General features: G+C 42.0%; 1 protein-coding gene across 6 annotated transcripts in view; it reads right to left on the minus strand.

Annotated features, from left to right (window-relative positions):
* Positions 1 to 17352, minus strand: part of DIAPH2 (diaphanous related formin 2) — a 455139-nt gene that overhangs the window by 245782 nt on the left and 192005 nt on the right. For 5 of the 6 annotated variants that reach the window (XM_061598178.1, XM_061598177.1, XM_061598175.1 and 2 more), the window contains 2 exons: positions 8479 to 8718; positions 683 to 812 (listed from right to left, as the gene is read on the minus strand). In XM_061598178.1, the coding sequence (XP_061454162.1) occupies positions 683 to 812; positions 8479 to 8718 (370 nt within the window). Of the gene's footprint in view, positions 1 to 412; positions 813 to 8478; positions 8719 to 17352 lie in introns of those variants that run through there. The other variant, XM_061598180.1, reaches the window with a different exon arrangement.

Consider the following 17352-nt stretch of genomic DNA (forward strand, 5'->3'; position numbering starts at 1 on the left):
TTCTTCAGATACTCATGCATCAGAGGCAAGGCTAGGTGAGGCATGCAACAATGTAATAATGTGTTAATAAAACAGCAGGAGGGCAGGTGCAGTGGCACAGCCTTACAGCTCATGTGATATCCCTTTACGAAAGTTAGATTACAAGGGGGCTACTATAAATTAATATGTATGGTCCAAATAGTTATCAAAATAGCAAAAGGGTTTCAATGCCTTCACTCTGCTTCTTTATTTAAATACTTGAACATCCATTTTCAAAACGTATATATACAGATTTGTGTGGCAGTGTGGGCATGTCTTGTGTGTGTGATGTTTTTGTGAACAGCTCTGATTTAAATAGTTTTGTGATAGGGAAAAACATTACTGTGAGCATTATAATTGTACATAAGGATAATAAAACAAGGTTGCCAGGTAGTTAATGAGCTAAACATTTTAATGACACTGATGTTACAAGATGCCTCATCTGAAGTTCACAGTACTGTGTTATTACTGTAATGAACTTCAGAGCAAAACATTTTTTCTCCTTTTCCTTAGATCAATAAACATCTAGAAGGAGAAAAAATGTATCTGAGGATTATTAATGTTTACAGGTTACATAATCCTAAAATCTAAAATGAAATGTTCCAAGCACGTTCCACACCTAAGTAGATACAAATTACTCCTAGTGCCTTATCTCTCCATATACCTTTGCTTGCGCTTTCCACATGTTCAAGTTCATCTGGGAATTTTATGATGTTGCGATAACTCTCTTCACAAATTTCAGCCAGAAAATGCAACAGTGTTGTTTTTTGATCAGAGGATTTAGTATCTCTAATCTGTAAAAGGAAAGAAATAAGGAGTGAGATGCATTATTTCTTAGCAATACATTTTCCTATTATTTGTATAGGTACATTTTTTATCATTTTCAACAGTCTAACATCTGCTTCCAGATATAAATAAAATGAATTTCAAGATATATCTGGACACAAAATGTGGTTTTACAAGGTTTTTATACTTAGGTTAAGTTATAGGATCTAGACTACTTTTCAGCAGATGATGGAAGGAAGGGGACATCGTTTTGCTAATTCTCCCTTTGCCCTCTCTCGAGCAGCCCCCTGAAAAGCGTAAACACGCCTCCACCACCATCATACTCCTGCCACCATCTTAGGTAATGGCAGGCATGTGTGCTGACGTGGCAACGCAAGAGGTTGCACAACGAGATTATTTAAGCATGCACGCAGGGGGGGGCAGGAGCCTGCTGCGGTCTGATGCTGGCCTTCGTGTCCTCCCTTACTTGCCTCTTTTTCTACACTAAAATAGACTTCCTCATAGGGGAGTTGCTAAACCCCTCTGGTCATTTTAGTTTTTCTTTTGTTCACCTTTTCCGGCTCTACAACATACATTAAAGTGGTCTGAAAGAGAATAATGACAATGTCATTATGCAGGTTAGAACCTTTTGCTAAATTAGATTTTTTTTCTTTATCAGAGAATCTACATATAAGATAAAGTTATAATTATCATCTTTGCTGTTAAGAGTTGTTCTGGTGGTATTCTTCTCATCTCAGAAGATGCAGCAAATGTCTCTAAGAAGCTTCCTAATAGCAGAATAGACTTACCCTGAGAATAGTGACACCAAAAAGAAGGTGTAAACACATTTGGTCTCTGCAACTAGATGCAAACTTGGTGGCCTGTCTCTCAGGGGCAGAGAGAGAGAGACAGAGAGACAGACAGAGAGTGCGTGCACACACACACATGCTATTATGTACCTCAAAGTAAAAAAATGTACCTAGTCACTTTCAAAACTACCAACAAGATGTGCTAATCTCTCAAATGGTAATGCATTTTTGCTTTCACTCAAACATTGCTCCTTTCTATATATCTGTATAAATATTAACTATTCAGTGAATCAACAATCAAGAATGCTTCAGTGCATATATCAAAACTAGTGCTCCTGCTTGCCAGCCTCGATACAGTACATGAATTCTAATGGCAGTCTCCTTTATTTAAGCAAAATCAAGTTCTGTGCTCTCTGCCAAGGATTGTTTACAAATCACCGCTTTCTTCAATAACACCACATGTTGCAATATAACATCCGGAAAGATAATGCATTTTTAAGGATTTGCAATCAACATAAAGACATTAGTTTTGTAGCTAGCACAAGACAGGTTTAATACATGCTTTCCTGGATGCACTTCTACATCTGCCACTAAACAATGCCCTTCCCTAGTGCTCCAAAAAAGGAAAAGTCTAAGGCCAGCTTTGTACAAATAGCCAGCATTGTGGTGGTTGATTTCAAAGCAACCTTTGTGGCAAGAAAGATCATGGAATTGTTGTTGATCACAAGCTGAATATGAGCCAACAATGTGACGTGGCTGCAAAAAGGCAAATGTTATTTTAAGCTAAATTAACAGAGTACAGTTTCCAAATTGCATGAAGTGCTAGTTCTCCTCTATTTGGCACTGGTTAACCTTCACCATGAGTACTGCATCCAGGTCTGCACAGCACACTTTAAGAAGGATGCAGACAAATTGGAATGGGTTCAGGAGAGGGCAACAAGCATGATCAGAGGACTGGAAACAAAGCCCTATGTGGAGAGACTGAAAAAACTGAGCATGTTTATCCTTGGGAAGAGAAGACTGAGTACAGGAGTCTGATGGTCAGCAGTGGGTGCAGATTGATAATGTTGCTCTGCACCCTCTGCTGTTACAGCGGACCCCATATGTTCGGAAAGATCTTCATCTCACTCTCTGGAATGAAAGTACCACACTTTAAGCTGCCTTCCAAGTACTGGTGTAGAAGAAAAGGAAGTCTTCTTCCTGGCTTTTCCCTTTTATACTATTCTGGTGAATGTGGTTTATGGGAATGGTAGATGGGCTGAGCTTTTTCTGGGAGTCAGACTGGGCCATTCAGATAGACCCACATGATTGGAAGAATATGTGGACCAAATTTCCATATTGATCCATCTCAAATTCCAAAAGAGAACAGGCATTTAGAGTCATACAAAACTGGCACCTCAACACCTCTCCGCCTGTCTCGTATCTGCCCTACCCTCTCCCCCTTTTTCTGGAGAGGATGCTCTGTCCAAGGTTCATTTCAACCTATGTGGTGGACATGTGGAAGTTTCTGGTGTTGGGTCTGTGGTATTTAGGAAAATATGCAGCACCACAGGCAAAAATCTTGTCCCGTCTCCAGAGTTAGTGTTATTGAACAGTTTTCAGAGACACAATTGGGATGTGCTCATCAAACCTTTTATTGGTTTTATGCTGGTTGCAGCAAAAATGATTATAGCTACGTTTTGGAGAAATATGGAGCAAGCTTCTTTAACATTATGGTATAAAAAATTGTGGCATTTTGCTTTACTGGAAAAATTAACAGCAGTCATTAGCGTGGCCAAAGGGAAGAAATAAGTGGGCTCATTCATGGCGGACAGGTTTTGCTTTATTACATATATAAATGACAGAGATAATAGTGGTTTACCAACATCATACAAAAATGTCTGGCTGACTGCTTGAGCCCTAACATACTTTTATCCTTTCCTTGGATTGTGGGTCCCTTCTTTGTATTTTCACTGGAACTCATCTTCACCGGGTATATTGATGCTTTTAGAAGGGGAGGAGTGGACTGTTGTTACTTAATATCTTGTAAAATTTCATAAATATTTAATAGAAGACTGAGGGGAGATAGAACTATTCAAAAGGTTGTCACACAGAGGAGGATCAGGATCTATTCTTGATAATCCCAGAGTGCAGGACACGGAATTATTGGAAGCCAGATCTCGACTGAACATCAGGAAAAAAGTCCTAGCTGTTAGAGTGGTATGACAATGGAACCAATTGCCTAGGGAGGTGGTGGGCTCTCCAACACTTGAGGCATTCAAGAGGCAGCTGGACAGCCACCTGTTGGGTATGCTATAGGTTGAATTCTTGCACTGAGCAGGGGGTTGGACTCAACGGCTTTATAGGCCTCTTCCAGCTCTACTATTCCACAATTCTAGACCTTCACTTAAGCACTGCTACAGATCACCACTGTAATGAACTAACAAGAAAGAATAAATGGTAAGTCTCTGTGTATCGCCAAGCATACTGTGTCTGGAACTACATCTTCATTCTAGTTCTTTGACTTTTATGTTAAGTACTCAGACACAATAGCAACCTGTAGGTGTGATTTGTATCCTACAGATATTTCTTGCAGCCATATATTAGTAGCACAATTTTAGTTTCATTTGACATTTTGACTCAGTCATTTAAAAAAAAATCTCAGTGATTATGAACTGTGACTTTTTAATTGGTCTCATTACAAAATGTATTTGATGAATAATATTGTGAGTACACACCATAACTGCAGACTACCATGGAAACAATTTAGCTCACTTTCAAAAAACTAAAATAAAACTTTAGTTTCCTGTAATGTCAGAAATGGGAAATTATGTTATTTCAAACATGTTACGATATAAAAACCCCATAGCTCCATATTCTGACTTGTTTGGAAGCAATTAAACCATAGTTTCCCAGTTCAGACATAATGGAAAATGGCAGTTAACTGAGGCTTCCTGATATGTTTCTTCACTTGTACAAAGGGAGGAGCAAAGAAACGAGGTTTGTTCATGACTCAGTAAGCTGAGATATGACATCAAAACATGGTCATAAAATTAGGTCCATAGACTTTCTTTATGGTGAAATCTGTGAGCTTATGTAGTCATCTGGAGAAACAAGATGAGAATTTATCATTAACCAAGACTTCTTGATTTATATCCTGGCTTGTGAGAAAGGATGAGCAAGGTAGGTACAAGTGGGAGCACAAAGCTTGTTCATATCTCATCTTATTGTACCTCAGTTTAATAAGATGATATATCAACAAGCCTTGTGCACACACTTGCACCTGCTGCAACTGTCTAAAATGCAGGCTGTGGGTTTACAGTATAGGCAAATAAAGAAGCAGCTCAAATACAGACTAAGATCCACATATAGGCAGGCTGTGAATTATTTATACATTATTAAGTATATATCTTCTCTTTCAACTTTTACATTCCCCAAGGAAGATTACAATGTTAATATTAAAAACAAAATCGCACTTTGCTAAAATACAACCTACAACAAAACCTAAAATATGTGAATAAAATTACTTCCTACAATGAAATGTCAAGTGTCTCCCTGTTTAAAACATTGATTTACCACTAGACAGCATCTTTACTTTTCAAAGGAAGCCCTGTTTGATGTGAGGCATCTTTCTCTCTCCCACTCACTCTTGAACTACTGTTACAATAGGATTAAATTTCCCAGATTTTTATTTTACTTGAAGTTGGCAAAAACCTTTGGACAGAATGCTATGTGTTCACAAGAATGTTTATTTGGTAGGGGAAAAAAAAAGAGCTTGGAAAAGTTACTTTTTCAAGCTCTGGAAAAAACTAGTAACCAAACATAGGAAATTGCTGTGAATTCCTTCCGTGAAACTAATACTAAATCTCTTTTTTTAAAAATAAATAAATTGTTCTTGTATTCCAAGGAGCCAGTTTATATATGTAAAAACAGTTGTGCCAGTCACCTGGCAGACCACAGTGTATGACTAGTGACTGTGTTAGTGACTCACAAGCTGTGCATGCCTCTTCTTATACGTTTACCCCACTTTTAAGACAAAAAAAATGCCCAACACAGATTATACAGCCTTCAAAGAACAGGGTTCCAAGGGCAAGCGTGGAAATGGCCTGAAGAATAGACCAGCAAAGAGGGTAGGGGAAATTTCACAAAGGTGCAGTTAAAAAGGAAGTTCCAGAATAAGGCTCTAATACCAATTAGTCATTCTGAGACAGAGTATAAGATCTGTGATGTAATTTTTACTGAAGAAGCCATAATGGACTTTAAATACATGAAGAATTATATTACGTTTTCAGTCTGGTATATAAACATTAAATCTGACCATAAAAGGGATGCTTATTTGTTAAAATTAGCTTTTTTCCCTGTTAGACATGCATTTACTCAGTTTAATTTCGAACTATGACCACAGAAAACCAGAATGGTAACTTTTTTTTTAATAGGCCAACAAATGGCTATCTTTAATGAAGGTGGGCCTGAATTTACACATCAACTTCATAAGCTCATTGAAAAAATCTGGATGAGGGAGGAGATCCCGAAAGACTTTAGGGATGTCATAATTATTACCCTTTTTAAGAAGGGTGATAGAACAGATTGTGGGAACTATTGAGGTATCTCTCTTCTTGCTACCACAGGTAAAATTCTTGCAAGGATCCTCGCAAATCACCTCCTACCTATCTCAGAAGATGTCCTCCCCAAATCCCAGAATGGTTTCCGCCCTTCCAAGGGGACAGTGGACATGATCTTCACTTCATGACAGCTTCAAGAAAAATGCTGGGAGCAGAATCAACCTTTATATATGGCATTTATTAATCTGAGTAAGGCCTTTGATACTGTGAATCGAACCGCTCTCTGGACCATCCTTCTGAAAACTGGATGCCCTGATAAATTTGTGAATATTTTACAACACCTTCATGACAACATGACAGTGACAATTTTGGGTAACAATGGCTTTCAGAGCGATCCATTCAGAGTCGGATCAGGCGTAAAACAGGGATGCGTCATTGCTCCAACCTTATTTGCTATCTTCATTGCTATGATTCTACACCTTATTGAGGGGAAACTTATATATTGAACAAATGGAAAACTTTTGAATCTCACTAGGCTGAAAGCAAAAAGTAAGGTAATGTCAACCTCTGTCGTAGAACTTCAATATGCCGATGATAGTGTGGTCTCTGCACATTCAGAGAAAGATCTTCAAACTATCCTAAATGTTTTTGCAGAAGCATATGGAAAGCTTGGGCTCTCACTTAATATCAAAAAAACCAAAGTGCTTCATCAACAGGTGCAAACTAGACCCTCTGTAACACCATCAATCCAGCTTAGTGGTGCGACGCTGGAGAACACTGACCACTTTTCCTATCTTGGCAGCCATCTCTCTGTAAAAGCTGACATCGATGCTAAAATTCAACATCGTCTGAGCTCTGTGAGTGCCTCATTCTCCCAAATGAAGCACAGAGTGTTTGAGGATCGGGATATTTGCAGGGAGACCAAAATGCTTATTCACAAAGCCATTGTACTACCGACCTTACTGTACGCCTATGAAAAATGGACCATATATAAACACCACTCCCTACTTCTTGAAAGATTCCACCAACACTGCCTCTGGAAAATTCTGCAAATTACTTGGGAAGACAGATGGACTAATGTTAGCGTTTTGGAAGAAGCAAAGACTACCAGTGGTGAAGCAATGATCATCAACATCAACTTCACTGGACTGGCCATGTTGTTCAAGTGCCTGATCACCATTTTTCAAAGCAGCTACTTTACTCCCAACTTAAGGATGGAAAACAGAATATTGGTGGAGAGCAAAAGAGATTTAAAGATGTTCTTAAAGCAAATCTGAAAAAAATGTAACATGACCATTGAGAACTGGGAAGCTTTGGCCCATGAGTGTCCCAATTGGAGATTATCAAAAGTGCTATGGACTTTGAAGAAGCACGAGTACAGGGTGAAATGGTCAAACAAGCTAAGTGGAAGGCACGTCAAGCAAATCCTCATCGCGACTGTCTTCCATCTGGAAACCTATGTTCTCACTGTGGGAGTCTGTGTGGATCTAGAATTGGCCTCCACAGTTAGTTATCTTGGAAGACAATCTTACTGGTCCACGAGTGATCGCCAATGAAAATGAATGATTCATTTCAGAATTTTCTAGGAGGTCAATGAAATAAGATCATTGCTGGTTGAAGTACATAAGCTTATTACCAACTGGGTAGCTTTATATACTGCCTTGTTATATTCAAGAATCACAGACACAGAGAGAGAGAGAGTCAGAGAGAGAGAGAAGTGTGTGTAACATTTGAAAGCAAAACTAATTATCTATGCTCCAAATTTAACAGTATGCTGTTTGGGGGGGCAGGGGGGTTAATCTATTAGCCAAGTTAACCCATGCTTTCTTCATCTGAGTGGTTTTCAGAATCCATTAAAAACATATCGGAGCACATGAAGCTTCTGCAATGATTTCCACAATCCATTAAATATATTTTGGAGCATATGTAGTTTCTTTGGGATCCTGACTCACATTACACTACTCACATAAGTAGGCTAACTGTGTATGTGTGTGTGTGTGTGGGGGGAATACCAGGTAACAGCATGTGAACTTCCTTTCAAATATTGTTGCCAAGCTAATATCTGCCAACAAATACCCCTGTATAAATAAGCATTCAGAAATCAAAGGAAAGCAATATTTAACGGTCTTATCTGTAACATAAATCCACTTCAACCTGCATTTCAAATGGCTCAATAATAACAATAACAATAACAATAACAACAACAACAACAACAACAACAAAACAATAATAACAAAACAATAATAATAATAATAATAATAATAATAATAATAATAATAATAATAATAATAATAATAATAATAATAATAATAATAATAATGCATTTTTGTATAATTAAGACTTACCTTGCAAAGAAAGCTAATGTTAAAGCCTAATGATTGGGCATTTCTTGATCCTGAATTCATGTAGTTTCCAATCAGTAGGACAAGTTCCAACAGCCTGCTAAAGCTTTCACTCTTCTTCAGTTCCTCACAGGCTATCGTTACTGCCATGATGCCAGGCTTGATATTGTTTATGTGCTCTTCAAATGTAAGCTTGAAAAGGATGCCATTGAGGCGAGGCCGTAACATTTTCACTGAGCTCATCTGCAAGGTAAGGAAGAGGAGCGTGTGCAAAAACACTTTTCATGGAAAACATCAGAATGGGAATATATATATATATATATATATATATATATATATATATATATATATATATATATATATATATATATATATATATATATGCCACCTGCATTCAATTTGCCACGGTAGAAGTACACCTTTCTTTGCCACTTAATCGCATAATATTTTTACCATTCAAGTGAGTAACATGGCTCAAGAATACCATGTATACATAAACTGTAGGAGGAAAGGCAGTGTTGAACCAATGTTTGGAGGCAGTGATGGACTGGATGTGGGCCAATAAATTACAGTGGAATCTTGAAAAGTCAGAGGTGTTATGTGTCCGGAGTTCTCATACCCAGGCGGTGGGAAGATAGGGTTGTTCTTTCCTTGAAGGAGCAGGTCTGCAGCCTGGGAGTACTACTTGATCCAACACTGTCTACAGTCCAACACTGCAAGTTCAGGTGGTCTCAGTGGCTAGGAATGCCTTTTTTCACAATGCGCTCTATGCAGGGCTGCCCTTGAAGATGACTCGGAAACTTCAACTAGTCCAAAATGCAGCAGTCAGATTACTGGCTGTGATTCCCTTTAGAACTCACAGAACCCGCTTTAAAACAGTTGCATTGGTTGCCAGCTAGCTTCCATGCCCAGTTCAAGGTGCTCATATTAGTGTTTAAAGCCTTAAATGACTTAGGTCTCAAATATCTGAAAGATGGCCTCCTTCCCTATAGAGGCCTTCTCGAGTGTTGAGATCAGCAGAGGGGGTCCTTTTGGTACTTCTACCACCTTCAGAAGTTCAGGTGGTGGTGGCCTGGAAGAGGTCATTCTCTGTGGCAGCCCCTAAACTATGGAACTCCCTCTCCACTGAGGTACGTCTGGCAATTCCATTGTACAACTTTTGGCAAATACTGAAGACGCACCTCTTTGCCCTGGTCTTCGACAGCTGAGATATATATTTTTAGGACTCACCCTTTTTTCTGTAATGTTGTTTGGGTTGTTTTTAACTGTATTTTATCATATGTTTTTAAATTGTTGTAATCCGCCCTGGAACCTTTGGGTGAAGGGCGGGTAATAGATGATGATGATGATTTCCCCCCTCCTTTTAGGAAACTTAAACATCTTAAACATCTTATTTTGCCATTTTTACTCATCCCTACAATTCTCAGCAATGAGTTATTAAACAGTGCGCAAAACATTCTTCCAAATATTTGACCCCTAATCTCTGCCTCTCCTTTACCTTTTCCCCTTTTCTTTTGTGTTCTTTCCCTCTTATTTATGCTTTTGCCTATTGACTGGATCTGTTCCTTTTAATATCATTGCAGTAGAATGCCTAGTTGCTGACATATTTAATTGTTGTTGTCACTGTTGCTCACAATGTAATAGCCCACTCCAACCACATTTACTCTCTCTCTTGTTCTTGCAAGCAAAGGAGATAAAAGGAAGAAAAAGTTAAGAAAGCACTCAAGGTGATGTCTATCATCATCCCCAAGTATCTTTATTTCTTTTTTCCTAGTATCTCGTCCACACACTGCATGACTCTTGCACTCTTCTCCCCATTCCTACTATTCAAAAAGGCTGTGGTAAAGAAAGGAAAGGGGAGGGGGAACTCTGACAGGCAACTCATAGGCAAAGTTGCAACTTGTTTCCAAATCCTGCTTCAATAATTATTTCATTTGCTGCTGTAGACACCGTACATAGAAAAACTGAGAGCAAGAGAGACATTGGTTCAGTTTACACATAACACTAAGCCAAAACACAGCTTAGCACAAATGCATGAGTATGCAGGTGCCCAGGAAGGAAACCACAATTATTTTCCTCTTCCTCCAACTGTGCCATGGTTTGGCTTAGCACGTTGTCTGAATCTAGGCTCATGGCTTGTCTCCTTCAAACAAACCATGAGCTGTAATGCTAATTACTGTGTTCGATGCCCTTTCATTTTTAATTTGAAATGAATATCTTCTAAAGATATACCATTTGGATGATGAAGATGAAGATCATCATCATCATCTTAAGGCAGAACTAGATCAAATAAAATTCCTATGATCAGTCACGGAAGAAATATTATTTGGGTAATACTAATTTAACCAAAGCCTTTTTGCCTTTGGTAATAGGAGAGAGAAAAGGATGTTGAACTCCATTTTATATTATTTAAGCCAAATCCAAAGCCACCCATTAATTGGTAGGAATGTAATAGTTATTGGGTATATACAAATAATGTCATAGGCAGACAAAATCATTAAAAGTGTTGAGTCTCACAACAGCATTACAGCCAGACTAAGGCACATAAGCACCTAAAAACATAAATCTATTAGAAACTCCATAGGGAAATAAGGCACTTGTAACAGCTATCAAAAGCTGTCAATGTACCCTCCCCCTTTTAATATAGCACAGGATCAACTAAAAATAATGAAATTCCCTAGGTAGCATTTTGATGGACAGAGACCTCATAATACAAATAAAGGCTTGCATAATGTGCAATTGTGGTCAGTGTCCCAGAGCACTTCAGGTAATGAAATAATGTAAGTCATCTGAAATGCAGCAAAGGATCACACCTGACAACTGTCACTGGTTTCAATCAAATAGTTTTGCTACCGTGTTCTACTCTGCCATTGAAACAATCAGACTTCTCCCTCCCCTGGACAGATGGTGGGTTCAGACAACCATTCTCTCTCTCTCTCACACACACACACACAAATATTTCCATTTTCAGCCAACATGAAGTGAGAATCAAGGGGAATTTGATGGTCTAAAGCAGAGGTGGGCAGAAGGTTGATTGGGATCTGCTACTGGATCATTCCTAATAGATCACAAAGGATTTCCCACTCCTAACTGTTTAATGATAGGAACAACTTCCCTCTAAAAAAAATAAGGCTGTTATAATGAAGAGAGCATTGGGGAGGGGAGAGATAATGAACCAGCAACCAGGAGTTTTATGTGAAAGGACTGTAAGCTCATGATGAGGGCCTGGTTCACACATCATGGTAAGAAAGAGTATCGCTTATTATGACTGAGAAAGTACTGACACCCAGACAGGAGTTCATGGCAGCGTGAAATGGCAGCTACCCCAAAATTTTGCTTAGTATGTTGTCCAGACAAGAGATAATGCTTAAGGTTTCTCCTCCTCTATCATGGCCATGTAACCATAGGACAAGGCTGTTAAGAGTGGACAGAACTTAATCCCAGTTCCTGGTTTGGAAGACACACTAAGCCAAATCTTGTCTTAGCTACCAAATACTGACTAAATAAAATAAAGACAGAGAGAGAGAGAGGAGCAAAGCTACTAAGTGTGGCTAAAGTCAAAGAAGAGACATTTGGTTTTACCATGAAATTGGACTTCTCTGCACATGTCAAAAGATGATATCAGGTGGGGTAGCTATCTCCACCTACCTGTTGAAGGCAAAATTTTGGGCAGGTCCATTCCTGGTCTGTACCTGTTCCTGCCTCAGTTCCTAGTGCTTATAATGGCAGCCCAGCCCCCCTAGGGAGCGACCCTGATATCATCTTTTGACATGCACAGCGAAGACCAATTTCACGGTAAGACCAAATGTCTCTTCTCCTGTGCATGTAAAAGATGATATCAGGTGGGACATACCAAAGCTGACCCATGTAGGGTGGGAAATTTGCTGGGCTGCAGCTACTATTGGTCTGAGAGGACATGCTGTAGCACTCTCCTCCCAAAGGTTGCCTCAACTGATGCATAGGCGTCTATTTTGCAATGCTTAATGAAGGTATTGGGCATGGCCCATATCGCTGCCCTACAAATCTCTATTAGAGGGGCGTTGTGAGAAAAGGCAGCTGATGTGGCCGCCGCTCTTGTGGAGTGAGCCACTATCCCTGCTGGCTGGGCTAGTCTTAGAGAGGCATATGCCAAAGAAATGCGTGCCTTGATCCACCTGGCTAGTGTAGAAGTGGACACCTTATTCTCCAGAGATGCTGGGTGAAAGGAAACAAACAAATCATCTGTTTTCCAAATCGCCTTTGTCTTGGAAATATAAACTTTAAGGGCTTTCCTCACATCCAAAGAGTGCCAGGCCTTCTCTGAAGGATGGACAGGATTATGACAGATTACTTTGGGATGAAAGGAAGGGACTGTGCGTAGGACTACTCTATCCTTATGAAACACAAAAAAAAATTATGGGCAGATACGGCATTCAGCTCAGACACTCTATGGGCTGAAGTAATGACCACAAGAAACAAAACCTTAAAGGATAGCAGATGGAGAGAAACTTGACTCAAATGTTCAAAAAGGATATTATAGAGTTGGAAAAGGTTCAGAAGAGGGCAACCAGAATGATCAAGGGGATGGAGCGACTCCCTTACGAGGAAAGGTTGCAGCATTTGGGGCTTTTTAGTTTAGAGAAAAGGCGGGTCAGAGGAGACATGATAGAAGTGTATAAAATTATGCATGGCATTGAGAAAGTGGATAGAGAAAAGTTCTTCTCCCTCTCTCATAATACTAGAACTCGTGGACATTCAAAGAAGCTGAATGTTGGAAGATTCAGGACAGACAAAAGGAAGTACTTCTTTACTCAGCGCATAGTTAAACTATGGAATTTGCTCCCACAAGATGCAGTAATGGCCACCAGCTTGGATGGCTTTAAAAGAAGATTAGACAAATTCATGGAGGACAGGACTATCAATGGCTACTAGCCATGATGGCTGTGCTCTGCCACCCTAGTCAGAGGCAGCATGCTTCTGAAAACCAGTTGCCGGAAGCCTCAGGAGGGGAGAGTGTTCTTGCACTCGGGTCCTGCTTGCGGGCTTCCCCCAGGCACCTGGTTGGCCACTGTGAGAACAGGATGCTGGACTAGATGGGCCACTGGCCTGATCCAGCAGGCTCTTCTTATGTTCTTGTGTTCTTAAATGGAGGACTTTGAAGGGCTGTTAACACTTTGTGCAGATCCCATGTCAGGTAGCGATGAACAGTAGGAGGTGCTGATATTGTTGCTCCCGAGAAAACATTTGATGAAAGGATGAGATCCGAGTGGATTGTCCAGAGATCTGGAGAGTATTGACGATAAGGCTGAAACCTGGCATCTCAGGGTGTTAGGTCTGAGACCCAATGATAAGCCATCTTGCAGGAAAGATAAAATCTCATTGATCCCCACTTACTGAGGAAAAATTCCTTTTTTTCTGTGACTAGGATAAGAAGGCCTTCCATATGCCTTTGCATATTCTGATTGTGGATGGGCGTCTAGAAGCCATAATGGTTTCCAGCACTTGTGGGGAAATGTCTTTCTTTAAGAGTCGCTTCTGTTCAAATTCCATACATGAAGCGCCAACCACTCCGGGTCTGGATGAAGAAGCTGCCCTTGAGAGAGCAGGTCCTCCTTTGCTGGAATTTTCCATGGGGGTTCCACTGACAGTTCGAGGAGATCCAGAAACCAGGGTCTCCTTGGCCATCAGGGAGCATCTAGGCCAGCCTTGTCCAACCTTTGGGTTCCCAGATGTTGCTAGACTGCAACTCCCATCAGCCCCAGCCAGCATGGCCAATGGTCAGGAATTATGGGAACTGTAGTCCAGCAACATCTGTGGCCCAAAGGTTGGACAAGGCTGATCTAGGCCATCAGGGAGCACCTAGTAGAACTGCTGTCCTCTCCGCATGAAGTTTTTGGATCACCCTGGGAACAACTGGTAGTGGAGGGAAGGCGTACTGCCTGCCTGGAGGCCACTGGGATGTTAAGGCATCTATCCCCTCCACATCTGGTGTCACATACCTGGAGAAGAATCTCCTTACCTGCCAATTGTGACTGGTGGCAAACAGGTCCACTTGAATTCGGCCGAAACGTGCCACTATCTGATGAAAGACCCCCTGGGAGAAGCATCCACTCTCCCTGATTCAGTTTCTCCTGACTGAGCCAGTCTGCTTGGCTGTTGTCCTCCCCCTTGAGATATTCTGCTGCTATAGAGTCCACATTCTTGTCCGCCCACTGGAAAAGGAGAGATGCTTCCTTCTGGAGAAGGTGGGAACATGTGCCCCCTTGACGGTTTAAATAAGGTTTGGCCTATACGTTCTCTGTTCTGATGAGCACCACTTCTAACCGTCTGCCCTCCACAAAGTGTCTGAGGGCCAGACGGATTGCTCAAAGTTCGAGAAGATTGATCAGCAGTATGGATTCCTGTGACGACCATGTGCCCTGAATCATCTGACCATCACAGATGGCTCCCCACCCTGACAGGCTGGCATCTGACATGATCAGAGTCCGAGGGGGATCCTGGAATGGAATGCCTCTTAACAGTGGGTTCGTGAGTCCACCAGACCAGCGACTGCCAAACCCATGGCAACAGAGCTACTTTGCGATGGTGTCTGGATGCTATGTCACTTTGGAAGGGTAGGAGTGCCCACTAAAGTGTGCGGGAATGATGACATGACCACAGTGTAGTTTGGAATATGGAGACCATCAATCCTAGAAGCACTGGTAATTCCATTAGGTCTGCTGAGCTGGAGGACAGGATCACCGCTTGTTGAAGTTCAGGCTTACAGCGACCCTCTCCCTCCGCAAGGGTGGGGGACCTATTAAGTTAGTCCGACCTCGGAGACTAATGGATCCTCAGGGTTTCCAAAGGGCTCTGGGGGATTTTCCGGCTGATAAGACTGGCGCTCCTGTCGAAGCCCTGGTCGAACTGTGGAACACGGAAATGACCCGGGCCGTGGACACGATCGCTCCTGCGCGCCCTCTCCCATGTCGAGCTCATGCAGCGCCGTGGTATACCCCGGAGCTCAGAGCAATGAAACAAGAGAGGAGGCGGCTTGAGTGCAGATGGAGGCGTACTCCTGACGGATGCAATCACGCCTTGGTAAGTGCCTCTATGAAATTGTATACAGAAGTGGTGAGGGCAGCGAAAAAGCGATATTTCGCTGCCACCATTAAATAATCTCTCAACCGTCCAGTGGAGCTCTTTAGAATTGTCCGAGGGCTTTTACATTCCAGCCCTCAGGATATTATAGAACCATCGGTAACCTGCTGTAATGAGTTCGCTGGGCACTTCCAAGATAAAATCTTATGCATCCGTCGGGACTTAGACTCCAATATTATAGCAGTTGAACCTAATGAGGTATCCGGAGGATGGTCTTGTCCTCATTTATTGGATGAGTTTCAGTTGGTACAGCTTGAGGAAGTTGACAAGGTACTCGGACTGGTGCGTGCAACCACTTCTGCTCTAGATCCTTGCCCTTCTTGGCTAGTGAAAGCTGCCAGGGTTGAAACAGCCGGATGGGCCAGGGAAGTGATAAATGCCTCCTTGAGAGAGGGAGTGGTCCCTAGTCGCTTAAAAGAGGCGGTAGTAAGACCACTCCTGAAGAAACCTTCCTTGGACCCAGATAATTTGAACAACTACAGACCAATAGCGAACGTCCCATTCTTGGGCAAGGTCTTGGAACAGGTGGTTGCCAGCCAGCTCCAGGTGCTCTTGGATGAAACCGATTATCTTGATCCATTTCAATCCGGTTTTAGGCCTGGTTTCGGCACTGAAACGGCCTTGGTCGCCCTGTATGATGACCTATGCCGGGAGAGAGACAGGGGGAGTGTAACTCTGTTGATTCTCCTGGATCTCTCAGCGGCTTTTGATACCATCGACCATGGTATCCTTCTGGGGAGACTCACGGAGTTGAGAGTTGGAGGTACTGCTTGGAAGTGGCTCCGCTCCTACTTGGTGGACCGTCTCCAGAAGGTAGGGCTTGGGAAGCATGGATCGATACCCTGGACTCTCCATTGTGGAGTCCCGCAGGGATCGGTTCTGTCCCCCATGCTTTTTAACATCTACATGAAGCCGCTGGGTGCGATCATCAGGAGTTTTGGAGTGCGTTGTCACCAGTACGCTGATGACACGCAACTCTACTTCTCCTTTTCATCTTCCTCAGGTGAGGCTGTTAATGTGCTGAACCATTGCCTGGCCGCAATAATGGACTGGATGAGAGCTAATAAACTGAGGCTCAATCCTGACAAGACTGAGATGCTGTTGGTGGGTGCCTTCTCGGCCCAGACGGTGGATGTTCAACCTGTTCTGGATGGGGTTACACTCCCCTTGAAGGAACAGGTTCGTAGCTTGGGGGTTCTTTTCGATCCATTCCTGTCTCTTGAGGCTCAGGTAGCCTCGGTGGCACGGAATGCATTCTACCACCTTTGGTTGGTAGCCCAGCTACGTCCCTATCTGGACAGTGACGAACTCGCCTCAGTTGTGCATGCTCTGGTAACCTCTAGATTGGACTACTGCAATGCGCTCTACGTGGGGCTGCCTTTGAAAACAGTCCAGAAACTACAGCTAGTGCAAAACGCAGCAGCCAGACTGTTGACAAGGACCAGATGGTCCGCACATATAACACCTGTTCGGGCGCATTTACACTGGCTACCTATCTGTTTCCAGGCTAAATTCAAAGTGCTAGTTTTGACTTATAAAGCCTTACACGGTGCAGGACCACAATACCTAGCAGAACGCCTCTCTCGATATGAACCTACCTGTTCACTACGGTCAACATCAGAGGCCCTCCTCCGAGCTCCGACTCAGAGAGAGGCTCAGAGGGTTGTAACGAGATCTAGGGCCTTTTCAGTGTGTTAGCGGTGGACTTTCAGAACCAGGTAGAACGTAATAGGCAGACGTACACAGGAGCGTTGTAAA

This window comes from Rhineura floridana, chromosome 16, assembly GCF_030035675.1.
Source record: "Rhineura floridana isolate rRhiFlo1 chromosome 16, rRhiFlo1.hap2, whole genome shotgun sequence".
NCBI classification, from domain to species: domain Eukaryota; kingdom Metazoa; phylum Chordata; class Lepidosauria; order Squamata; family Rhineuridae; genus Rhineura; species Rhineura floridana.